The sequence below is a fragment of the Triturus cristatus genome, chromosome 9 (assembly GCF_964204655.1).
Source record: "Triturus cristatus chromosome 9, aTriCri1.1, whole genome shotgun sequence".
Classification (NCBI taxonomy): Eukaryota; Metazoa; Chordata; class Amphibia; order Caudata; family Salamandridae; genus Triturus; species Triturus cristatus.
The window spans coordinates 881,707,479-881,734,393 of record NC_140592.1 but is presented as its reverse complement, the minus strand read 5'-3'; the positions used below and the strand labels follow the sequence as shown (position 1 = coordinate 881,734,393).

General features: G+C 42.3%; 1 protein-coding gene across 1 annotated transcript in view; it reads left to right on the top strand.

The window, feature by feature from the left end:
- Nucleotides 1–26,915, top strand: part of LOC146799011 (cholesterol 24-hydroxylase-like) — a 475,198-nt gene that overhangs the window by 263,143 nt on the left and 185,140 nt on the right. Inside the window, exons 8-9 of the mRNA XM_085626406.1 lie at nt 1,626–1,782; nt 9,856–9,918. Of these exons, the coding sequence (XP_085482532.1) occupies nt 1,626–1,782; nt 9,856–9,918 (220 nt within the window). The remainder of the gene's footprint in view (nt 1–1,625; nt 1,783–9,855; nt 9,919–26,915) is intronic.

The window sequence follows — 26,915 nt, the reverse complement described above, 5'->3', positions numbered from 1 at the left end:
CCGCTCAATTTTAGCTACAGCATTAAATAGCAAATTTACCTTTTGAGTTTCTCAATATGTATTGCGCATCATACCTTTGAACAGTTAGATGAGCTGGTCCTTATCAAAGCTCAGGGAGAGAGTGAGAATGGGTGCTTTCCGCCAAAGGTACCTTCAACATTGCTTCCGAAGCTAGATATCGGCTCTCTGCCTTAGAGTGTCTGGATCCTCAGTCGGTGCGACCTCTGGTGATAATTCTAATGCGACCTCTGGTGATAATTCTAATGCGAAGACTTCTAATCTACTGTCAAATCCCGGGGTTTAAATAGGGTTCGATCACTGAGTCTATCTCATGTTTTCAAAACACAACAGAGCTTGGAGACACTGTGGGGCATATTATCAAGCACGGCGTTAAAATTATTGCCGCTTTAGCGGCAGAAAACCGCCGCTAAAGCGGCGATAATGGGCTTGATAATATGTCGCAGAGAATTCCAATAGAAGCCCATGTTGACACCAGAACATGGGCTTCTATGGGAATTCTCAAAGGCATATTATCAAGACCATTATCGCCGCTTTAGCGGCAGTCTTTAACCGCGAAAGTGGCGATAATTTTGACACCGTTTCTTGATAATATGCCCCTCTGTATTCTAGCAGACTAATTTAACTTGGCAAAATATAACATCAGATCTATCTAGACGTATAACTCCAAGTAAGGTGCCATGTTGTTAATGACAAAAGTGACAAAACATGTCAGCATAGAGAATGAGCAGCCATAATGAACTCAAAATTTTTGAAGTGCTGCTAGTAACTTCACACTTTCTATTACACATAACAGACTGAAGGCAGGCCAGGAAACAGAAATAGGCTAATGAAAATAGTGAAACACATCCCTATAATGTGTTGTTACCCATATATAATGCTATGTGTTATCCCTGTCATTTTAGCAAATGATTTAACCTTTTTAAAGATGTTTTTAGATCCTTATAGAGAGGAATATGGCTGGTCAAATTTACCAAACATCTGCCTCCCTACATTTGGAGTAAATGTAAGATTTTTTGTAAATTGACCATATGTTTTAGGATTCCTTCTGGAAAGCTGTGGCTGTCAGTTTTCCAGCAGTACTCTTAACATTTACGCTTGTGAAAATATACTAGGTGCAGAGTAATGCTTGTTTTCACTTACTTTCTAGTGCATATGCATTACCAATCTCAAACACCCACTCACCCGAGATTATGTGCGAGTTAATTCACTTTTTGCAAATACAAATTTTAAACTCGTCTTTGAGAATGAGGCCCTCTGGGTTCATGGAGTGAAGAATGCGTACGTTATTGAACTGTTGTTACAAGTATGTTTTTACTTTATTCCTAAAATTAGTGAAAATGGCTAACGAAGGCAGATGGGAGCAAGATCTAATAATCACTATTTCATCTTGCATAATACATCTTCAGTATTGTTATAAGCTAAAAATGTTGTCTAGTGTACTTTTTAACATTTTCAGTATAAATAATCATGGTTGATTTTACATTTGGATATCTCTGGCGCATGTTCGCTGTTTACCTTCTGTGTAATTTTCCTTCTTAATGATGCTGGTGCAAAAAAACAAAATTAAAACAACTTTACACAGTGTTTGCTAATTTTTCGTTTAGTACCTGCCAGGAAAGCATGCCTTTGTAAAAGAGGTGCGGGAGAGCGCTCTGTTACTTCGTCGCACAGGAAGGGAGTGCATCGAGCGAAGGCAGAAGGCCATTGAGAACGGAGAGGACATCCCGAAGGACATTCTTACACAGATCCTAAAAGGAGCTGGTAACTCAGACATCATTTGACTTCATTTCACCCTCTTTAGCTAAGTCATGCTAAATACTGTTGCTAGCATATATATGAAAAATTGATGAGTTTTGTTTTGTTTTTGCAAATTTCTTCCCTAAATAGCCCAAATACACGCTTGATTATCTTTAATTACCATCTCGAACAAATTTTCTTTTATATCACATAAATGGAAATATAAAAGGTACACTACGTCATTGGAAAAGATGCTAAAGCATACAAAAGTGGTATTAAATATGGAATACTTGAATTATTCTCAGCCACTGGTAATTACCCGGACTGTATCCCATCCATCGTTATTTTGCACACCTTGCCACCTCAATTTGGACCCAGCCATAGACAAATCAGTCTTGACCCTGCTCTAACGGGAACAATCCAACCTGAACTGCCAGACCAGGTCATCCCTGAACCAGAATAGGAGAAACCCAGGACCGGTTTCGCCCTAGTTACAGCTCATCGGCAAGGTATAGCTTCATCCCAGTGACACAGTGTGCACGGGACCCACGTCTGGACATGACCGTCCCACTTAGAGCGACACTAAAGTATGTTAAATTGATTGATGGAATAATTGAATTATTCTCAGTCACTGGTAATTACTTGGGCCGCATCCCAGTCAATTGTTATTTATCACCACATGGCACATCTGTCTTGACCCTGCTCCAATGGGAACAGTACAGTCTGAACTGCCAGCCACATCCTCAGTGAACCAGTCTACAAGCTATCCAGGTTTGGTTTCACCCTAGTTAGGGCTCATCAGCCAGGCAATGCTTTATTCCAGTGATTCTCCATAAAAGTTTGTCAGAGTTGTGGTGCTTTTCGGCTGTGCTTTGTGATACACCCTAGAATTCAGTCCCCACACTAACTTGAAGCAGCCCACACTTTAAAAGTAGTGTTGAGTTGCAGAACATGAACTTTTAGGAAATTGAGAAATTTCCTTTTGTCACTCATGAAAGGTGAACTCAAATTGGATTGCCAGGATGATCGTCTGAGGCATGTAGGGAAAGCAGCAGCTATCTGCTAATCTCCAGTTCACTAGCTGCCACCTAGAATAGTAAACATGGTGGTACCACTAGGTATTACCTATGTATAGGGCTACTACTCTTCTGTGGCAAACCAAGCTTGGTGCCCACTTATTGTTCTTCATCTGCATTGCTTTTGCTCTGTGGAACCGCTGAAGATTAAAGCCACCCCCTTTCATCAGAGATGGTTGGGGCAGGCATTCCTAAGAGCACTAGACTCCACGCGCTCATGACAGCCTTGTGATCCTCTGTCATGGTCACGTCTGAAGCCTCAGCCCTGCATCAATGCTTCTCTGATGGTGAGAATTTCCCAAGGGGAACCCTTGAAGTGTAATATGTTTATTTCTTGAAGCTCATTTGCAACAACAATCTCCAGACTAACTACTTCTTCAATGTATATACCATTTTCACCTGGAAATCTTTTTTATTTTGTGCTGCCGCTACGAATTATAGAAATAGAAGAGGAACGCACACATCGCTCTGAGCCTCACACCAATAACTATGGGAATAGAAAGAGGAATGGTCTACCCTTAATCTGTGGCGGCCATCTTGGTTTTGTCTACATACTTCATCCCCACATACTAGATTATTGAATTTTGAATCTCCCGGTTGCTGGAACCCATTTTGTGCTGCCTCTACGAATAATGGAAATAGAAGAGGAACGCACAAATCGCTCTGAGCTTCACACCAATAACTATGGAAATAGAAAGAGGAATGGTCTATCCTCAATATGTGGTGGCCATCTTAGTTTGGTCTACCTACTTCATCCCCACATTATTGCGATCTTTAATGGACAATGACACTCGTGCTTTGTTTACTGGAATCACCTAATATCATCTGATGCTGCTTCCACTTAATTAGAAGCTTCTTTCTTGGCTGTCTGTTGAACTAAAATAGGACTGTCTCTAGGCCAACTAGCACTCTTATGGATATAGGGGAGGCCTTCTTGCAATGCTGTAAAGGCCAGAGAGTGCTACTTGTCCAGCCCATCTTTATATGGGTGGTTGTCAGTCTTACTCCTGACTTGTATGGTTTTTCAGGGTACCTATGTCTGCTATTTATTTCCTGACTACCACTACCTTACCCCCTCGATTTAGAGTGCGCACTTACACTTGAACTTTCTCTCTTCAGCTATCAGTGACCTAAACTCATCATGTTGCAACGCACAGCTGGCGCATCTGACCTGCTTGCTCAGCTAGGCATGAATGCTTGTAAGATCATCTACCCCCCCAATTTATAATTGAAATCGAAAAAGAACTACAAACACAACCTCCTCAAATGCTGGCCAGAAACACTTCTATCGGACACATTTACTACCTCTAAGGGCTCTGTGGTGACTGACCTCATGTTCTTCACTAATAGAAGAGCGCAGTGGAGAAAATCTCTAACTTCTATGCTGAATACCAAGCTCCTGGCCAAAACTCCGCATGGTTTCCACTTAACCACATTACCCTCCCCTGCCCTTAAGGCTGAGTTGACCATCTCCTTATATAATAATGGGAACATACTTATTCAAGCCACGGGCAGAAATCTCAAACGCTTTGACAATATCTTTATGCGGATTAAAAACTCTCTTAATAACAAGACTGCTATCTCTATTCTGCACAATAACCACACTGCTATATCTTCACCATCTGCTTCGTGCACCTCTACTAACTACTCAGAGGACACTCAGCACGCACTCCTCGATCACGGACAATACGATTATCCCCCCACTGAGCTCTGGGAGCCCCGATCCGAGTGATGTCCACCCAGGGATTGCTCCTAGGAATTATCTTCCTCTCCCCGGCCGGACGTCTATTGTCGCGTCTCCGGCCCTACACACTGGTCGACCCGTTAGCGCCAACAAGAAAAGTGTTGTGGACCACGCCCCCTACACCTCCAATCATGATAACCCTATCTCTCTTCCCCCAGTTTCAGGCACTCCCACCTTCAGGGTGCTAGACCTAGCTGCGGGTCCGTCTCCACGTTACCCTTTGACACCTGGGTCTACCTCCTGTGCTTCTACTATTGTCTGTCTTGAAACCAACATGCCGGCTACAAAACCCTACCCGGGCTGGGTACAGCTCCCACTTGCTTCATCTCTTGCTGATAGTCCATCCTTGGTTGATGACAATTCCATGATCGAGCGGAACTCTAGTCCCCTTATAACTGCGATAAGGGTCCCACGGTACCGTCCAGTTCCCCACAAGCTTCGGGCTCCCATCCTTCGTCCTTTACTAGGGCTGCAGAGGAGTACCTTATTGGGCCTTACCTGGAGGAGAAGTTCGCTGACCTCAAGCATGACCTCCTAATTGTCAAAGAGTTCATGCAGTCCTTTCTACAGTTCTCCATGAAGATGGAGAGGATATGGAATCGACACCTTCCACTTGTAAATAGGCATTGCTACACTCCAAGAATATGCAGGGTTGGGGATGAAGTATCCTTTTTCCAATCCACATCTAGTCCCAGGTGTATCTCTAGGCCTCTGTCCAATCATCACTACAGACCTCGTAGGTTTCATCCTCAGCTGTCAGAGGAAAGCATCCGCGCTCTTGTATTCTCGTATAGTAGCTCGGGTCTGTCGCCTCCTCTAGCTCCATTATCAACATCCCCGGTATTTCCACTTACCCTGACAGGGAACCCCGGGTTAACTCTTGATCAGTTAATAATGAAAATCTTTGACAATTAAATACTGTTCATATTTAAGAGATTAACACCGCCCCTCACAGTAATGCTATGCTGCTCAATTGCAGATCAGCTGTGAAACATGCTGCTGACATTTCGGCACTCATCTTAACGCAAGATCTGGACTTACTGATTCTCACGGAAACATGGCTTCAACGATACCTCCTCCCCTGTTCTGGACATTTAAGTACCGCCTGACTATGTCATTATCCGAGGTGATCGTCCACGGAAAATCGGGGGGGGGGTTGCATTGCTTGCAATCATCGCTCCAGCCTAACCGTAAAGCAATCGCAGAAGGCTCCGCCATCTTCCTGTGAACTACTAATGACAGAAATTTGGAATGAGGGCTAGATTGTCTGTGTGCTCCACATGATTTACCATCCTCCTGGTGACAATTTGATCTTCATAGAGCAAATCATGGAGCTCATTAGCTCATGTTCTGATCAGCCATACCATGTCTTCCTGGGAGACTTTAACCTCCACTGGAATGACACCAATGATCTCTCAGTCAACTCCTTTAAGACTTTCCTGGCAGATCTCAACTTCTCTCAGTTCTGTAAGGGACCCACACACATCAAAGGTGCCACCCTTGACCTCATTATTGCTAGAGACAATCTCATGCAACTGTAGGACATCCTACCTTACGACTGGTCGGATCATCATCAAATTGCCTTCCACGTTCTGGAAAAGTTGACTAGCAGAAAGGGTCAAACACTTAGGCGAAACAATGGTCTCGCAACATGAGAGACGTAAACATCAATGCTCTTACTTCCATCACCATGAACCGACTTCAGCCTCCACCTAACATGACTAACCTGGATGATCTTTCGGATCATTACATTAGCACTATGACCAATATCTTTGACACCATTGTGCCAAAATAACTTAAAAGGATTCCCCTCAAACAATCAAAACCTTGGTTTAATGGTTCCCTAAATGACAAACGCTGCAAGCTTAGGCTTTTAGAGAGCTCTTGGAGAAACGACCCTTCCACCACCAGCCTTTTCAACTAAGGAAAATGAGAAGCACTTACAATAAAAAAAATCCGCATCGCTAAAACCGACCACTTCAGAGCGCAACTGGACGGCACCTCAAACAGACCCAAGATGCTATTTGAAATCATCAAACAGCAAACTAACCTCACTTCCAAACCAAACCTGTCCTCCGTAACTCCACTTCCTAGCGAGGAGGAATTCACAGTGCACTACTCAGAAAAAGCTGGTCACTCCCATGGGCCCCCCCAATCCTCACCACTTCTCCAGAGGAGCAGTTAGTTCCCTCGGCAGTCTCCTTTTCTCTCGGAGGTTCCCCCAAAAATGACGCCTCTTGGAATTCCTTTATCCTGCCAGATTACACAGAATTACACCACGAGATGGCAACTCTAAAACGGCCAACCACGTCAATGATCCGCTTCCTGCTAAATTTTTTAAAGACCTTAACTTGCCAATTCTACCTCTATGGTCGCGGATTATTCATGAATCCCTTCTGCAGGGGAGCAAACCCAGATTGCCTCAAAATTGGGCAAGTCAGTCCCATCCCTAAGATGCCCAACTCGGATCTATCTGATCCCAACAATTTCAGACCTATCACTAACATCATGACGTTAGCCAAACTTCTCGGAAAATGCGTCCAGAAGCAACTCTGCAACCATATAGAGAAATTTCAACTTCTGGACCTCTATCAATCCAGTTTCAGAGCAGGGCATAGTACTGAAACTGCACTAACCCACATTGTGGATGACGCTTTGGAATCCCTTGATCAGAATGTCACCTGTCTTCTGATCCTGCTGGACCTGTCCTCTGCTTTCGACACCATCAAACATGAAACACTGATTAATCTTCTTCAACGGAGGATGAGTTTAGCGGGTCCAGTCCTAAAGTGTTTCACCTCTTTCTTACACAACCGCACTCAAAGGATCAAACTAAACCAGTCCCTTGCTTCTAGTACTCAGGTCAGTATTGGAGTTCCTCAATTCAAAATACACTCTCACCCACGCTCTTCAACCTTTTTATGGAACCATTCACTGTCATTCTAAACCAGTCTAACATTTTCTACCACATGTATGCGGATGTCACGCAACTTTACCTGAAGATCCCCTCGCTTGATGACATTAAAATTCGAAATGGGGCTCTTTCGCAAACTCAACAATGGTTAGTGCAGAAACTTCTGCTGTTGAACACCCTCAAAACTGAATTCCTGCTGATTGCCCCCCATAATCACTCTGCACCTACCCTGGACTGACTAAAGCAACTCACAGCCCTTAACTGACCCCTCTCGTGGTTGATTCCGCTAAATCGTTAGGCATTACCTTAGACAAATTACTTAACATGCAAACTCACATCAGCGCCACTACTAGGGGTCCCAACTTTCATCTTAACACCCTCAAGAAAATCAAACCTTTCCTTCCGACCAAAGACTTACAACCTGCAGTACAATCCCTATTGATACCACACCTTGAATATGGTCTGGTGACCCTTGCAGGGTTGCCTAAAGCGAGCTTGGCCCTTCTCAGAGCTACTCTCAACGCCTCGGCCAGGCTCATCACAGGCTCCAAAAAACACGACCACATTACACCAGATCTTGTGCAGCTTAACTGGTTGTCTATTGAAGCGAGGATTCGCTTTAAAATAGCTTGCCTCATGCATGAAGCATTGCTTTATAAGCTTATTTTTTCTGGCTCGAGGCGGAACTTAAGAAATACGTCCACTCTTCTCTTGAAACCACCCAAATTCAAGAATAAAAGTACATACAAACGTGCTTTCTCCGAACTGGCACCAAGAATCTGGAACGCTCTGCCTACTGAGACTAGAGCTAATCCTTCCACTGTCTATTTCAAGAAACAAGCCAAACTGATTTTCCTGGGTGATCCTTAACTGCTGCACCGTGTTGCTTTTTATGTCCCCTTGCTGACTGACCGAACATTTATCCCAACTTTTGTTCTCCATGCTTTTTAGGTTTGGTTGTTAATTGTTTTATACCTGTGGGCCCCCTCCCCACATGTATGTCAATTATTATATTATGTTGTGTCATGTTCACTTTTGATTGTTTTGCTAAATGCTACAGGAAATATTTTACACCTAGGAGAATTGGATCTAGTGTAGCCCACTACCAGGTGCCTGATCTTGATTGTGTACTCCTTATGGGGCCACAGTGTTGAGTTCTATTGTACAGAGTTTATTCATGTACTCGCCGTGTGTACAGTGCTCTGATACCCGCAAGGGTCATGTTCGCGCTTTATAAAACCTTATAAATAAAATAAATAAAATATCTCCTTGTCACTGAATGATACCCATCTGTATACACCCCCCCTTTCAGTTATTCTGTGGTGCAGGCACCTTTGGGACAAACAGGGCAGTCTGAGATCTTGCCTCTCTAAAGCAGACATTTCTTTAAACAGTTCTCCTATAAGGTGTAGCCTTACACCATATATTGTTTAGCAATCCTTACAAATCTATCCATCTCAACATTGTCCTACTGTATGAAAAGAAACAGTTTGGTTATAGGGAAATGATCAACTAATAGTATTACCAACTAATTGGAATGAACAGGTCATTGATTTCAGAGGGGATAGTGGAGTTGATTTTTAGTTGAGCAGCCAAAAGCCCATGCTTTTTATGGCTCACAAAGGGAGATCTGAAAAGGAAACAAGACGTGAAATATTGTACCTTCTGGAAATGTGTTTCACCAAGTGTACTATAAGGTGTACTGTGACTAATCCATTCAGTTCTACGGTGGAGAGAGTTGCATGTGAAGAAGGTAAATTTGAAAGAGGTGCAGAGATATGTTTTACAGCTGGCCCGGTGGAAGGCTGAGATCAGTATGCTAAGGGGACAAATAGGGTCATAATTAAGGGAACAGATAAGATATAGAACAACAGTGAATGTTGGGATTTTTCAAGAGCATTATGGATGGTGGAGATGAGCATCAGAAAGTGAAGAGAGAAATGAAAGTTAGGGATACTTGCAGCACAGACAATTCAATCAAGAATTACATTTATTCATAGACGCACTGAATGGAGAGAGATTAAAATAATATAAAAAGGAATATAAACTATCTTTTCGAGCAAAATAGAAAATATCTTTTCTGCTTCGCAGTAGAATAGAAAATATTTTTATAAGCTGAAAACTTGGAAGAGGTCTGGGTGACTCATAAAGGAGACAAACAAATCGGCTATAGACTTGTGAAAAATCAATAAGGCGACAAGTATTGTAGATTTAGGACTGAGATAACGGAATTTGTATTATCTCAACTGATTACATTGCCAGATTTCTCCCTGGCCCATATTACATTGTAAATACAAATACATTTAATTTTGAAATGCTCAAAAAAAAAAGAATATTAATCAGACTGCTTTTTCTATTTTCAGAATTGGAAGAAGACTATGATTTTGAAAGTATGCTGGACAACTTTGTCACTTTCTTTATTGCTGGTTGGTACTTATAAACTACACTGATTTTACTGTTTTGTATAAGCTCTTTCCCTAATAATGGCTTTCTCAATTACCCAATATTCTTAAATTATCAACCCGAGATGGATTCAAGGCAAAGTGAGTCTGCCTGAGTTAGGACCTGGAACCATTATGTAGTTTCAAGTTAATTAATAAAGACCCTAGTTAATTAAAACTATTACATATAGAAGTTACGCATTAAGACAGCAAATTTATTCACTTAAAAACTTTCTAGGTCTCACCTAGGCAGTACTTGTGCTGTTTCTTCGAAACATGCTGTATTCCTGTATGGACTTTAAGCTCCTCCCGTTTTCCACTCACCTTTACAATTGACTTCTCTTCCTGTCCTTTGTAAATGATGGCTTTTCATTAATGAATAGGCTTAGTAGTCCCTCCTTAGTACCTCCCTGTCTTTTATTTTTGCCTCCCATAAGGACAGCCTCTCTTACATGTGTCCCTACACTCTAGCTTTTATTAGCAGGTAGGAAGCACTATTTACTTAATTCATGTTTTGCTGAAGCAAGTAGGGCAGAGCGCATAGTATGTCCCCACTTGTTTGTATTTGGAGTGTGCCATGCGTGCTTTCACTTTAATAATGGCTGCCGCTTGTTTTAGCTGCAGCCCCACAAAGCACTAGTGAGACGCTGGCTTCGGCAATGGCAGACCCTTGATTGTATTGGCAGTGCGCCAAGCGTGCTTTCACTTTATCAATAGCTGTCGCCCCCACACAGCACTCATGTCCTGCGAGTGCTGTGTGGGGGCAGCAGCTATTCTAAATGTGAAAATGTGCATGGTGCGCTGCAAATACAAACAAGCAGTCGCCATTGCCGAACAGACTGGGAGCACAAAACAATGGAACACTGGCTTCGGGCAATTGTTGTCACCCCACACAGCACTCACTAGACGCCGGCTTCGGCAATGGCGGCTGCTTGTTTGTATTTGCAGCTCTAGTGCCCCGAGTCTGTGTCCCTTAAAAAGTCGCAAGATTCCAATAATAAGACTAATTCATTTTCAGAGTCTTAGTTCATCCCGGCACTTGCATGACTATTTGACTTGTTCTCACCATTATAAGCCTATAGTTTTGCCTCAAATAGGTGTTCAAGTTTGACAACCTATGGGTTCAATCGGGTGTGGATTGAGTTGAGGCCATGGATAACTGCTTGCCTGCATGTTTTTATTCTGGCTTGAATAAAGGGTCCCCTTAGTGGCTTTCTTCTTTTGGGCAGTAGCCTTGACAAATGCAGAGAATATGCATCATTGTCTCCTTTCCCATTCCACAGAGCCTACACACTTCTCCTTCAGTTGTTCTGGACCAAGGTACAGTCCCATAAATGCTAGCTTTAAATGGAATGGGAATCCGTGATCAAAATAAGGCTGGAGTTTTGAATAAATTGTAAGAATTAATAACTTGGCAAGCATAGACTTTCTTAGCCAGCATTGTTTTGTTGTCTTGTAGAGGAAGCGATCTGGTCATTGGTTTGAGACACTTTTAAAATTCTTTAGGTGATACTTGAAGGTTCCATAAGCTTTCTGCATGAAGAGATTGAGCTGTGTCTTTTAAAAAATCATTCAGTCTGGCCTTCAAGTTCAGATTCTTTATTTCGTGCCTGACCCGAACTGATACAGTGTTGTTTTCAGCTAGATGAAAACCATGGTCCTGTTAAGAAAGGCTTTTTTTATACACCATGTGCATTTCGTAAGGCCAAACTCTAGACGCCGCTGGGCATGTGAGGTATGGTTTGAAAGTGTGAATACTAGCTGGTATGTCTTAGCAATCAATGAGTCTAAAAGTCTTGCCATCTTGCCTGGTGCAATTTCTGTGGCGTATTCTATTGTGGGTAGAATTTTTGCAGCCATGACTTTTAGTAGGGGCCCTAACATAGGAGCTTGCAAGAGTTTAAAAAGCTGACCGAATTTTAACATTGGGTGGACAGCCTAGGACTTCATGATATTCATGTGTGAGATAAAGGATCCTCTGTAATCAAAAAACACTCCGAGGTACTTGTACTGTGAGGTACATGCAACCCGGAGACCACCAATTTTCCATGCAACAGGTGCTTTAGGTATCTTTTTGAATTTGACCACTTTGGTTTTAGTGAGGCTTACTTCTACTTTGTTCATGCTGTGAGATTGTGAAGAGGCCATTTAGAAGGCACTGCAGCCTTACAAGCTCAATAGCGTCAGGTTGTCTGCGTATAAGATGTGTATCATTGGAAAAACACAGAGTTTTGGAGAGTGTGTATTTAAACAGTTTAAATCATGTGACAGGTCTGGGATATAGATATTGAACAGCAGCTTGGCAATAAAGCACCCCTGCTTCAGTCCTGTTGTGGTATAAACCTCCAGAGAGAACTGTGAGCCGACTCCCAAATTTAAACAGAGCCATGTTCCAATATGCAGCAGGAATTAAATTGCTCGCAGTATGGATCTTGAGATCCCGGAATATGTTAATTTCCGCCATAATAGTTTGCATTGGAGCCTATCAAAGGCCGCCTTGAAGACAACAACACAAGCAAAAGCCTGGTTGATTGCATGGAATAAAGTCCATAGTGTTTGCCCATGCTGCAAGGTCTTACAAGACAAGGATTGCTAAGTATTTGGAGTCCATGTCTAATAACGCTATCAATCAATAGTTGCCTGTATTACTCCTATAATCGCCTTCGTAAATTATGTGTATTATGGATCCATGTCATGAATCAGGTACTATCTAATTCTGAAGCACTAATTTATAGAATAACAGCTTTCTTGCCCAATATTCAATATTAGACCTAAAGAGGGTGGCAGGCAGGCTATGTGGACCGTTGGTGCTGTCTTCTCTGTTCTTTCTTATAATGACTTCTAGGGTGCTTAGATTTTGAACAGGATTCCGTGGTGAGCAGATGTTTTGCGCAGCCCCCTTATTTGGCATCGCCTGGGAGAAAATCCGAACTGTCAGGCTTTGAACTTCCTCTTTGCACTTATTGTACAATGGCACTGTGGTGAATTTCATGGCCTGCCGGGCAGCTTAGAACCTTTATGTACTACTCGCAATCGTGTAGTGAGCAAATTTCCCTCCAAGTCATCAAGCTAGCATTGTTTGAAGTGCAGTTGATTGTGTAATATGAACAGCTTTAGAGGAGCCTAACACTCTACAGCCTACCAGCACCCATACTGTACTCTACATTAGTTGTTGCTGCAAAATTATTTTTACAGCTAAATTCATGATTTACAATGCAAAAAGTTGAAATAGGGGTTAGAAGAAACTTAGCGTACAGAAAATTGATAAATCAGTTTATATAAAAGTCATTTCAGGTTACCAAGCCTTATCCAGATTACAAAATATGTATATTCAACTTGTTTTCTAATTTAACCCATCCCCCAAAAAACAAAAAATAAAAAAGTAACAAAAAATGTATAAGGCTATAGATATCCAAACTCAACACACCTCCTCTGCTGTAAAACACCGACTAACTGGAGTCTGGTGAAAAAGTATTTTATTAAAAGTGACAATAAAACAGACTCGACACATATCGGCTCAGCAGTATGAGCCCTGTTCACTAATAAAAGCCTAGCATATAGGCATCTGTGCAATAGACAGTAAAGACAGATTTTTTCGTCTTTTTCGAATTATATAGTTAATTGACTTGGACATAATTACATATTTGGGTCGGTGTTATCAAAATGTGTATTTTTGTGAGTCTCCCTACTTTCATTTGCCAGTAGTTCAAAAGCGCTTTTCAGTTCAAGTCCAAATAATATTATGCTTGAATTAATGCATTCATAATGCACATTTTATAGTCATATATAAAGGCAATGTCCTGCTCATCCACTGTATTTAACTTCATTGCCCAAATGGTCTTGTCTTTTTTGTCGCCTTAGTCTATTATTGTCCATTGTGTGGACATGTGCTGTGTAATCCACATTCAGATGTGAAATTCCCATCTTTGAGGGGGTAGACAAAACTGTTTCAGGCCATTCAGTTGTAATCATTAGTCTATTTTCCCAGAAAAGTTGAGTAAATGTGGTAAAGACAATCTTCATATATTTCCAATTAAAAACATTTCTATTTAAGAATAATGCAACTGCAGCTACTGTTGCTAAAATCAGAACAGTTAGTTTGTACTTTTCTTGTTGGTAAGTGCACTACCAATTCTTCACTTTGTTTCAGACCATAAGGTTCTCATATATCCAGATTTATTATTTAACAAGATTCAAGTTTGTGCAATTAATTTCTGTGATTTCTTTCTATTTGTTGTCTTAATGTACTATCTAGTGCAAAAAATGATTTTTCTGTCAAATCCTCAAGATGTTTTATAGTGTCTAGCTTCTGGATATTTCTGATCACGATTGGTGATGGCCCGAATGTGCTCCAGAATGCACTTCTTAACCTGGAAAATGGTGCTTCATACATATGGACAAGGGCAATATACCATGAAATCTGGCCTGCAGCTTCTGTATTTCATTATTGTACATGTTTTTGCCCTGTGGGGTGTCATATTCTATGACACATGCCTATGTTTACATGCCTTGCAGTTATTGCATATAAAGCACCCCAATGGTTCATTACCTAACCATCTTGTATGTGAGGGTGTTGATAGATGACTTCTTAACATCATACCTCTTAGATTTTTACATCTTCTGCAGGTCATATTGAGAGAATATTTAAGTATTTAGAAATAGTCCTTTCATTCTTCAGTACATCCCAGTTTTTGGACAAGCTATTTTTCACCCTATGTGCCTCATTCCTACACGGTTGCCGACTTTGATTCTATGTGTTTTTTTTGTCGATAGCATAGTTATGTGTGAGGTTTATACTGTAAATCTTCCCTTGTGATTCTGTTTATTTTCTCTACTACATATCTTCTTCCATTTTTTAAATTATCTGTACTGCAGTTTCTTCTCAGTCAAACAAATTTACCATATGGAATATTTCATTTGACTTGTATTGGATGGCTGTAGGAGGTTTGTAAGATAGTGTTGCCTGGTCGCTTCCTTCTATAGAGCAATGTTTGGGGTAGGATCCAGGAGCTCTATCGAAGATGGACTTTGTGTAATTGTGAAAGTGATATTAAATGTATTATTATTCCATTTTTTTAAAAATAGTTTTTATTCACATTTGCCATTTTAATATAATACATTTCATTCCCCCCCTCCCCCCACAGAGACCAAGGTCAAGAAGCACCTTCGGATAAACCACCTTTAGTATATACATTAGAGAAGTAGTCTCTCGCAGCGTGTAGATTTGATGGCCCAAAAAGACAAAGAGGAAAAGAGAAAAAAGGAACAGAGGAACAGAAATTCACACATCCACTTTCTCCTTAGGATTATTCCCTTAAATATATTACCCTTAGCTGTGATCTTCTATCCAGAGTAACAAAGGTTCCCAAATCATCATTCCTCTTTGTTTTTTCTTAAATCCCTTGTTCTTATATATTGCCACCTCCACACTACATATGGCAAGTAATCTAGCCCTCCATTGTGTGGAAGATGGCGGTTGGGTATCAAGCCATGCGGTGGCTATACACAATCTAAGAACCGCCATTGCTACAAATATCAGCCCCTGTTGTTGTATGGGGCGCTCGATAGCAGCCACTCCTAAGATAATTTCTTCACTAGAGATAGTAGTTTCTGCCTGAAATATATCCGAAATGAAATTAGATACTTCTATCCTAAGATTAGTAAGTGATGGGCACGTGGCGAACATGTGAATATCATTAGCTGCCGCCAATAAACAGCGTGGACAAGCGGTTCCCGAGCCGCTGGCCCATTTGCCCATTTTATACGGTGTGTAGTAGAAGGCAAAAAATGTTTTATAAAATTGTGCTTGTAATTTGATTGACATTAGCAATATTTGTGCAAGCTCTAACGCTCGCTCCAGTATTACTCGCTGTACGAATAGATTAGTCTGCCATCTAGTAAGATGTTTATCAAGATCATCCGGGAAACTACTAATAAGGTCCTTATATATTTCCCCGATTCTAAGAGTAGTTTCCAAGCATAATTTATCTATTACTATGATATTTTGAAAATTACAGCGCCCCCCATTTTCTTTGACAAGAAATCCCTAACCTGTAAGTACTTAAAAAAATCCCTATTGCTAACATTGTAATCATTGCGAAGTTCTGAAAAACTTTTCAATCGGTTTTCGATATAGAAGCAACATAGTTGGGTAATCCCTACCCTGACCCACCTAGACATATAACCATCATGAAATATCTCAGAAAGATCAGAGTTGCCACTAATTGGAGTATAACATGAGAAGCGTCCCAACCCTAGGAATTTACGGATATTGCTCCAAACTTTCCAAATTCCCAGAATAGTCTTGAGTTTAGTTTTCTTAAAAAAATTATCATTCATATGTCTCCATAAACACCCTTTACTTCTATCTCCTAAAACCATTTCCTGTGGGGTCGGGATCGCACAATTACTTGGCTCAATAACTATCAGGTTTGTACAGTATTTGACCACTGTTGCCCAATAATAGATCCTAAAGTTAGGCAGCGCTAACCCACCTCTTTCTTTTGGTAACATAATCCATTTTAGTGCCCTTCGTGGTTTCTTAAATCCCCAAATAAATCTGGAAAACAACGATTTGATGTTTTTAAAGTAATACGGGGAAAGCTTGAGACAAATTGTTCTGAAGTATAAAAATTTAGGTAGGATCAGCATTTTAATCAAATTGCATCTACCACCAATTGTTAAGTGTAGATTATCCAATCTAATTAAGTCTTCTCTGGTGCGCTCTATTAGTGGTTCAAGATTTATCTGTACAATTTTATCTACCTTGGCGCTTATATTGACACCTAGATAAGTAGCATATTCCACAACTCTATCGTCTTCCATCTCCACTTTGTCATTAATGATTATTTGAGTTTTCCCCGTATTTAGTTTATAACCAGAAGTTTTGCCGAAACGTGTTGCTTCCTCCTCAACCATCTTGATTGCCTTCTTGGGATTGGTGGTAACTAAAGCTATATCGTCTGCGTAAGCTAGGACTTTGGTTTCATAATTATTAATCGTGATAGATGGCACGTAAGGATGGTTATCAAGTTTACGTATAAATTGGTCAATATATATCACGAATAAGAGGGGCGAGCAGGGGCACCCCTGTCTAGTTCCCCTCGTAATCATGAAGTTCTCGGACATATTCCCGTTTATCACGGCGTTGGCCCTTGGATTGACATATAGTCCTTGGATGGCTTTGATAAATCCCTTCGTTAATCCCTGATCTAACATTGCTGCCCATAAAAACTTCCAGGAGACCCTATCGAACGCCTTTTCTGCATCCAGAAGAATAAGGGCCATAGGGTCTCCTGTAGTTTCTGCATAGTCAAACAAAGAGATAGCTCTCTGTATATGATCGCTTGTTGATCTGCCGGGGATAAATCCGTGTTGTCGGACTGATACAATTTTATGAATTATAGGTGCAAGGAGTTTGGAATACATTTTTGAGTCTCCATTAATCAGGGTTATTGGGCGATACAAGCCCATTTCCAACGGATTTTTCTTTTTCTTCAGGAAGATCATCATTTTGCTAAAGACCAAGACGGTGGTGGGTTTCCTCCCTGAGCTATGGACTTAAAAAGTTGTAGCATGATAGTTTTCATTTGTTCTGCAAATTCAAGGAAAAACTCTGTAGGGATTCCATCTACACCTGCTGCTTTGCCAGCGGTTAAGGATTTCATGGATAATAGAGTTTCCTCCCAACTAATGGGAGAGTCCAGTAACTCCTTATCTTCTTGTTCGAGGTGCTCGGCCAGCTCTTTATCCAGATAGTCTCTAGCATCCTCTTGCCCTCCTAGCGGTTCCTCATCCAATTCTCGATAAAACATTTGAAAAGCAGTTCTAATATCGAGTTCTTCTAGTCTCAATTCACCATTCCTATCATTTATAGCTTTTATCATATTTCCCGTCATCTCCTCCCTTGTACGAACAGCCAGCTGGTGCCCTACTTTCTCGCTGAGTTCTCCATACAGGTATTCCCCACTTTATTGATAGCTCCCTCAAGTTTTTGAATAGCCAGATGATTCCGATGACTATCTTTTTTAGCATCTTTGTGAAGGATCTTGATTGAGTTGAGGACTTCCCTCAGCGAGGGCTCTGTTGCTGTTCCCGATCCACTGCCATATTTCTTTTGCATTTGCCCCCCTTCTTCTTCTGGTTTGCTCATGATGATCTGCCTCCGTTCAGGTTCGGCTTTTGATGTTGAGTGGGGGCTCTTGTGAGTCGATTTAGCTCTGCTTGAGATTTGCTCCGTATTGCTTTCCGGATCTGTTATTTCCTCGTAGATTAGTTTGGATTGCCTCTTGTTTCTAGTTCTTTTCTTTTCAATCTTTTTTCTGGGCGTTATGTCTTGTCCTGATTCATCCATATTTTTTAGATCCATGAAGTCCGATGCCTCCGGGATTAGTCCTTCAGATTTAGAGTCTTCGCTAGCTTCACTCTCCTCGCTTGGCTCACTGGAAATGGAGACACCTGTTTCGTACAAATCCGAGTCTGATTCTTCGGAACTTGCGTCGTTAGCTAGTTGGGGATTTTCCCCCGAGGGGTGTATTTGTATCTCTGAAGGAGCATAGGCGTGGTTCTCCCTACCTGCCTTACGTTTAAGGCGACTCTCGTTATGATCCAGTATACTTGTGCCAGCTCTATATCCTTCAGAATCGGGGCATGTGTCCCCATTTGGATTTTGACTGGGACCCATAGAGAATTTGTCCCCTGCAGCTCCCGATTCCAGGCACGCTGCCGAGTCTACACCGCCATAGACTCCCTCTTGCTTGTCTTGATGAGGCTTTAATTTCTGTAATTTCTCATTATTAGAGCCAGTACATAGCCCATCCTTAGTGAGAGGGCTAAATAAATGGTCTATCCTAGGCTGTGAGTCTATTAATTGACCAGTTGATTTGGCCGCAGCCTTCAAGTTTTTGATAGTTTGCATCCTTTTTGCATTTTTCTCTAGTAGCGCATCTTCTGTTTCCTTTCCCAGCTCTTTCTCCTTCCCTTTTCTTTTCCCCTGATCATTATCTTTATTTACATTCTTATCTGCATCACTGTTTTTAGTTTTTATGTCTTGTTTTTTAGCTGTTACTTTGCCATCTTGTTTCCCCTCGTGGTTTTCCTTTGCCCGGGACCCCCTGGTTTCTGGTCGTCTTTGCGAGTCTTTTGCTATCTGCGGGCATTGTTGGTTTCTTGCACCTTTAATAATTCCCTGGCTTTCTGTCCTCTCTAGTTTCTCCGACTTCTTCTCCAGGCTTTCTGGCATCGCCGTGTCCTCCGTGTCCTCAGACTGAGTAGGTTGTAGAATATGTATGGCTTGTGACGCATGACTTGTACCTTGGGGGGGTTGTTGATTTAAGGGGACCTGTATGTCTAGTACAGCTTTTTCTTGGGTAGTTTCCGATGCCAATAAGTCGTTTGCCAGATCCTCTTTGCCTTTCCCTGAGCTCATGATATCGGCCATACCCAATGCCCGTACTAATCTAAAGGTCTGTGGGAGTGGCAATGGTATTGTCAATGGAATTAGCTGCCTTGGCTTCGATGCTAGTTGTCTGAATATCTTTTGTCTATTCTTATTGGGTTTTTCACCAATACTTATACTCACAGAGCTATATGCTCTTTCTCGAGCTGCCCCAATTTCAATTTTGATTCCTGATTTCGTTTCAATAACTAATTTTATAACAAATTGTGCCGCACTTTCAGCAGCTTCTGATGTGTTAGCACGTGTTCCTTTGACTCCTTTGGATCCTTTGGCTCTCCTGACTCCCTTGACTGTCAATCTTTTTTTAGTCGCGAAGGGACCTGTCTTTTTGAGACATTTCAGGTATATAGGGTGAAAGTCTTGTTGGGCTAGTATTAGGTCGGTCATGCGCGTTACCAGAACGTGGCCCCCCAGCGTCCCCGAGCGTCTCTTACTTGTATTCTTGAATTCTTGTGTTCTTATGTTCTTGCGCTTATTCAGCCCCCTTTTTTTTTTTTTTTGTTTTTTAGCCCCCTAACTCACTCAGACTCATACTCAGACTCTAGCTAGATTCGAGACTAGATCAGGTCAGATTCAGGTTTCGGGTTCAGATTCGGATCAGGTCCAGGTATAATATAGATATAAATGTATTAATAATAGCAGTATAATAGCAGTATTATTCAGTTACAGTCCAGTTCAGCTCGAATCGGTTTCCTTTATAAACTTCCTCCCCCAGACTTCTCCAGACTTCCAACTCAGTTCTCTCCTGGCTCTGTACTCTTTTTTTTTTTCCCTGACCTTTTCTCCTCTTTATCTTATTCCTTTTCTTTTCTTTTATCTTCTTTCCATTGGGTTTTTTAGTCTTTTAGCCCAAACGGTCCAATAGTTCTGTCAGTATTGTGCTAAATCTTGACTGACAAGCCAGCCAACCAATGACATTGGCCTTGTCTTCAGGCAGCGTATGTCGAGTAGCGTGCAAAATGTGACTCCTTAAGCACGTCCTGCGGTGTTCGCCGATGAGATGTCAGAAAATCAGTCAAGCAGCAGGCAGGCAGACTGACAGGCGGCAAGCAGGTCGGCAGAGCCAGCCGGAGAAAGGCTTCTGCACTAGAGTTTTCACTGTGGTAAGTTGAGGTTGAGGTTTGAGCCGTGAACGTGAGCGTGATGCAGGTAATTGTAGTAATTGTAGTAATTGTAGCGCATTAGAGGGGTCTTGTCTCAGGTTAGAGTTAGGATTCCGAGACTCCTATCTTACTCTCTCCCGGCGCTAATTTCAGCTTCGAGTGCTCTGTGTGCTCTTCAACTTCGAATCTCCGGGGGCCAATAGCGTTTTTTTTTTTTTCTGGGGGCTCAAAGGGCTCAAGGGTGACAAATTCTTTCAATCACGCGCCATACTTCGAGTGCTCAGCCAGCATCGTTATATCATCAAATCGTCAGTCATCAGTCACGGTTATACCATCTATCGCACACAGTTGAAATCATTGCAGCAATACTCACAGTCTTTCAGTGTCCCGCCATGTCAGCCCCAATTATAGCTGTTGTTGTCGCTTTCTTTCCCCGGGTCAAGGCATGTGGTCCAAGGCGTTCCAGATGACCCCAAATCTTTCCTTTCTCCTTCTCCTTTACCGCAACCGCGACTCTCAGTTCCTTTCTACGGCTCCAGTCTTCTCCGGCCTCACCTCACCTCAGCTCACCTCTGCTTGGCATAAGCATTGTCAAATGAATTGAATTGAATTCCTTATTTTACCGACTCAGTTTTCTGGTTTTCTGGTTTCTGTTTTCTGTTCAGTGCTCAGGCTCAAGCAGGCTCAAGCAGGCTCAAGCAGGCTCAAGCAGTGGCTCAGATGGTGGTTTTTGGGAGTTCTGCCACCCCCCGAAGCAATGTGACTGACACCACAGAGATCACACACTGCTGTCTCCACTGATCATCCTCTCTTGTTATTCCTAATTAATATCTCGAAATTAGCACGATCATCTAGCTGACACGGACATAGTGTAGTTTCACCTCCGTCCGTTCAGCTCCGTCCTAGTCATAGTCATGTAGGCTGCAGGCTCACGGAGCAAGCTTTCCAGCGTCCTCTCACACTGACGCCATCTTGCCTTCGCTAAAGGAGAGGATGTTGATGTCGTGCGCATGGATGATGTAGACCATAGGGATACTGAAAATCTATTTTTAATTTGGAATGGTTCAGTAGAACAGCTATTAGAATTTAACATACTTTGGAATAATAAATGTATTATTATTCCAAAGAATGTTAAATTCTAATAGCTGTTCTACTGAACCATTCCAAATTAAAAATAGATTTTCAGTATCCCTATGGTCTACATCATCCATGCGCACAACATCAACATCCTCTCCTATGCTGATTACATGCAAATCCTACTCTTCCTCTCGGACAAGACCACCATCACAGGAACAAGTTCAGTTTGCCGACTGCAAGACCAATGTCACTAACTGGATGAAAGCTCACTGTGTCAAGCTCAACACTGACAAGAAAGAAGTAGGGAGCTTCTCCAATATCACTTTTCCATGATGCTCCAGCTGGTGGGTGGCCAAATTTGGAACCACGCCCAGCACTCACAGCAGGAACCTCAGAATCATCATCAACAGCATTCTGGATGTGATTGAACAAGTCAACACTGTGACTGCATCCTGCTTCCACGCCCTGAAGATTGTAAGGAAGATCTTCAAATGGCCCCCAAGCAACACCAGAAAACTGTCACTCTCGCCATAGCTACCAGCAAGTTGGGCTACAGGAAACCCCTCTAAGCCAAGATCACCAAGCAACTTATCAGAAGACTACAAACCATCCAGAACATGGTAACCAGAATCATTATCAACTTTCCATACAGAACTCACATCACACCACACCTCAGGGAGCTCCACTGGCTCGCGATACACAATCACACTCATTTCATACGCCTCACAGAGACGAGCCAGACGCTACGCAACCTATGCACCACCTACCTGACAGTTGCATCTCCTTTCACTGACTATCCAGATACATCTGCTGGACTCCTAAGGACACATATCCGATGCATACACAGAACCAGATAATTTGGACGGGTGTTCCCTCACATAACTCCCAAATCATGGAACCATCTTCTACTCAACATCAGAGCCTCTTCCTTCTTGAATTCCGTAAGAAAGTGAAAACCTGGCTATTTATTTAACAGCATACCCTAGGCAGAGCTAGGCACACACATCTGCTCAGTGCCAGGATACACTCAAGGGAGATTGTAGGGAATTGGGTTACTAGTTGAAGAGGGGGTTCAAACCCTACTCAAGCCGCAACCTCAGTTATTGTCAGGGTGAAGCTCAACCCTCTGGTAGTTTGGTACAAAGCAGTCAGGCTTAATTTCGAGGCATAATGTGAAGTATTCATGCAGCAATTCAAACAGTAATAAAGTGAAAACACAGTGCAAGAATCATTCCACACAAAATTATAAAAATAGAGTAAACTTTAATAAGTGTTTTGACACCATAACATCCCAAATCCAAGTATTAGAATCAGAGATATGCAATTATAAAAATGTAGGTAAATATAGTACCTAAAAGCACAAAGCACCAGCTGTGGTTTTCAGGTCACACGAGACCAGGACAATGTCACAAGTAAAAGCCAGCCGTGATGGAGCATGGGTCTGATATCTGGACCAAATTAGACCCACTAAACAAAGTTCCTTAAATCCTGGTTGCAGACCACTTCTGGATCCCGTATCAACAAAGCATCACACAGCAGCAGGTGCTGCATCCTGTCTCGAGTCTGTATCCCGCAGTGATGATTCAGCAATACTGCTTGGCTGCGATGCGAGGTCCTGCACCAAGGATGCTTTTTGCAGTGGTGGCTCTGAGGAGCTACAGAGCTGCGATGCGAGGTCCTGTGTCAAGGTTGCGTCAACCAGCAGCGGGTACGAGGAGCTGCGAGATCCTGTGTCACACAGTGGCAGTTTCAATGCGGAGCTGTGAGGCGAAGAGGTGTGCTGCATCGGTTCTGCTAGGACCACAGATGGGCTGGCAGAGCACCTCTAGGCCCACTTCTAAGGGTCTACAACTCCAGTGGCACCACTTGGGTGATGGGAATTACAGCAGGAAAAATCGAGGTGCAGGTATCAATAATCAATATAGTTCAAACCTATCCTGTCCTTGAGGCTTTGATCACGAGTCCCGCCAACTAGCCCTTGGAGTCTCTCTGGTGGACCTGGGTTCAAGGTGCAGGTCCAGTCCTTATTACTCAGGCATCAGCAGAGCAGTCCTTCAGAGTCTTCCACAGGTCCAGAGGTGTACTAAAGAGTTGGGTCAGAGGGTCCACTATTTATCCTTGGTGCCAGCTTTGAAGAATGGGAAGGTTCTAGAGGGTTCCACCCCCAAGCTGTTTAGAATTTCCTTTCTACCCTTGCCCCAGCTTGTCTAGGGGACAAAAGGCTAGTGTAAAACCCTTTCTGAGTTTGCTGAGGCAGAGTCTTTGTGATGTGCAAGTGTGGTAGCTGACAGCTCCAACCCCATCAAGTCAGAGATGGTCCATCATGCCAACACCTATTCTGTCCTTGTCTCACTCTCTGGGAGCAAGGCACAAAGACAAACTGCCAGGTACACCTAGGCATGTCACCCACGGTACAGGCTGCAGGCACCAAATTGTTGGGACAAAAAAGTGGCAACTTTCTATAAGTGAACTTTACAGAAACTTAAAATCTAATCGTGCCATTAAAGAGCGTTTTAAATTACAGTTCTTTAGAGGTAAAACCCAACATTCCTACTTTCTCCCAATTGAAAGTTCTGACTTATTAAATGTAATAAGATAACCCGATATTATCCTTTTGGAGAGACAGGTCCGCAATATTGAAAAACAAATCTGAGTTTTCACTACCAGGACATGTAAGAACCAAAGGTATATTTCCAACTTTTTAAATACCATGTACACTGCCCTGTGGGCTGTTTAGTGCCTACCTTAATGGCAGTTGAAATGGCAGTTGAAAACTGCACACACAAGCTGCAGTGGCAGGCCTGAGGCATTTTTTAAAAATGCTACATAAGCTGGTGGTGCAGTAAGTGATGCAGGCACCACTAGTAACATTTAATTTATAGGCTCTGGGCACCTGTAGTACCACTTTATTGAGTATTTACACGTAAATTAAATGTGCCAATTGGGTCTAAGCCAATTGTACCATGTTTAAATTAAAACAGCGCAAGCACTTTAGCACTGGTTAACAGTGATCAAATGTGCAGAGTCCTAAAAGCCACCAAAAACAGGTTCAGAAAATATGAGGCTGAAATCAAAAAGGTTTGGGGGTGACCCTACAGTAATAATGATCTTTACAAATAATTAATACATAACATAATATAACATAACACAGCCATATAGCAACATATTGTATATACATTTCCATTCTTCTGTCTGTGGATGCCTGCTCCTCCCACCAGCCCATCAGTTGGCATAGGCGGGAGCGAAGCAGGTCCCCATTGTCTTACTCTGCATTTGCTTGTACAGACATTGCTCAAACAGAAATACAAATCATGAAAACAAAGAGTTTTTAAAATTACGTGACGTATAGCATAGCTCAGTATGCAGGTGGGTAATGTCCCAGAACAACTCCAGGTTTCATTGACAGTACTCAATTGAATAGCAAAAAAACTATACATGCATTAACCATTTCAAGATTTCATCTTGGCTTTGTCAGGTCCTAAGGAGAAATTTAATGCAGCTAAGCTCACAGCAGCCCCCTATAGTTCTTCCATGGGCCCCACACTTTCTCAAATTTATGTGGGCAGCCTCTCCCCTCATAGATACACCTCTCGACATCAATCCATACTCCATTGCTCCAGCTGAGGCATTGCCGGTGACCCCCACAGGTGTCTAATATTCCGTCGGGCTACTATCATACCTAAATTACAAAATAAACATTGATATCTGGTGCCTGCTTGGCCTCCTTCGGCCCAGGATGCAGAGTTTCTTGCTTATTAGCAAAAAAGTCCTGCAGCTTCCATTAAGACTCCCAGTATTCTCACCCACTACAGCTGTAGTGCTGGGCACTCCCACAGGGAATGCAGAAACATGCCCCTCTGGCCTCATCCCCGGAGAAAAATATCAATGTCAGCTCTGCTGATCTTTATCAGAACCCTTCTAGTGTAATACACTATTTGTAGGATATTTAATTGAATTAGGCAGAACCCTGTTCTAAATGTTTCCTTCCTGGCCACTGGAGCGTTTCTGTCCACCCTCTGATTGCTCCCCAAGGTCCTGCGCCTACACCGCCCTACAGGCCTCCAAGGTATTAGGTAGATTATTCATACATTTCCTGTATATAAGAGAGATTCCCTTGTGACTTAAGGGTTCATCTAGCATACCATCCACCATTTGTGTTCCTTTCAGCACGTCTTTATAAAAAAAATATACCTAAGTCTAGGTGGCAACAAACCTCTCCCTCTGGCATCATGTAGTCGTCTTAGAGGGCCTGAAACGTCTTCATGTCCGCACCTACCCATATATCTCCCAATTTACTGATCTTTATAAGATCCCAAAACTCGAATCCAGATAGGTGTTGCACTTCACCCTGTCTCCAGGAGTCCCACAGTGGTATGTCCCCTGTTAGGGTTGAGAACCACCCCATCTGTTTTGCCTGTAGCATCACCTTAATATATGTTAACCAGTTAGCTGATCTTTTTTTCCTCATATGGCTGTCATGTAACCTTTCAGCCCCATTAATGATCTGTCACACTGCACAGAGGGCTCAATTTATTCAGCAAAGACCCAGTTGTTATCTAAAACTATTTGTATAGCCCAGTAGTATCTCCTAAGATCCCAAAGACCATACTACCATGATACACCTAAACTCTGGAACCTTTTGCCACTCACCATAAAAACTGCCCCCAATTTGATAAGCTTTCGTAGGCTCTTAAAGACATGGCTGTTCAATCAGTAATCCTGCGGCTTGGTCTCTCGTTTTTGTCACATGCGCCGAGACACCTTCGGGTATTTGTTTGCGCAATAAAAATCGCGAAATAAATAAATAAATAAATACACTCCCCGGAGTAATGTATAAATTGCTATGCTTGGGACACTGTTATTCCCCAGTATGTGCCTCAGTTCCCTGTATACACTCTGGAAGAAACTCTCCGTTAGGACTTAAGGTGTATTTTGTGAGGCATAAAGAAATATGGGCAGGTCATAAATGTTATACATAGCTGCCCTGCCTAGCAAGGAGAGCGGGAGTGTTCTCCGGTGTGCATGCAGCAGCATCAATCTTAAATTTCTCCAGTCACTATAGAGGTTCCTCTGAGCACATCCTTAGGGATCAGGTAACTAGAATTTCCAAATATCGCTGACAGATCTGTAGATTTCTCTTTATCGATGCTGCCAGCTCCCAAGTCCACAGTGGGTAAAGAGCCGACGTTGGCCAATTAATGTGAAACCCACTACATCTCCCAAAGATTTGCTCTACCTGCATTACTCTGTTGATGGAGAGCACCGGGTCGGAAACATACGGTACAATGTAAACAACACTTGTTCATTTGTAACAGCTTCCTAATGTGTTTGTATAGGTGAATTGG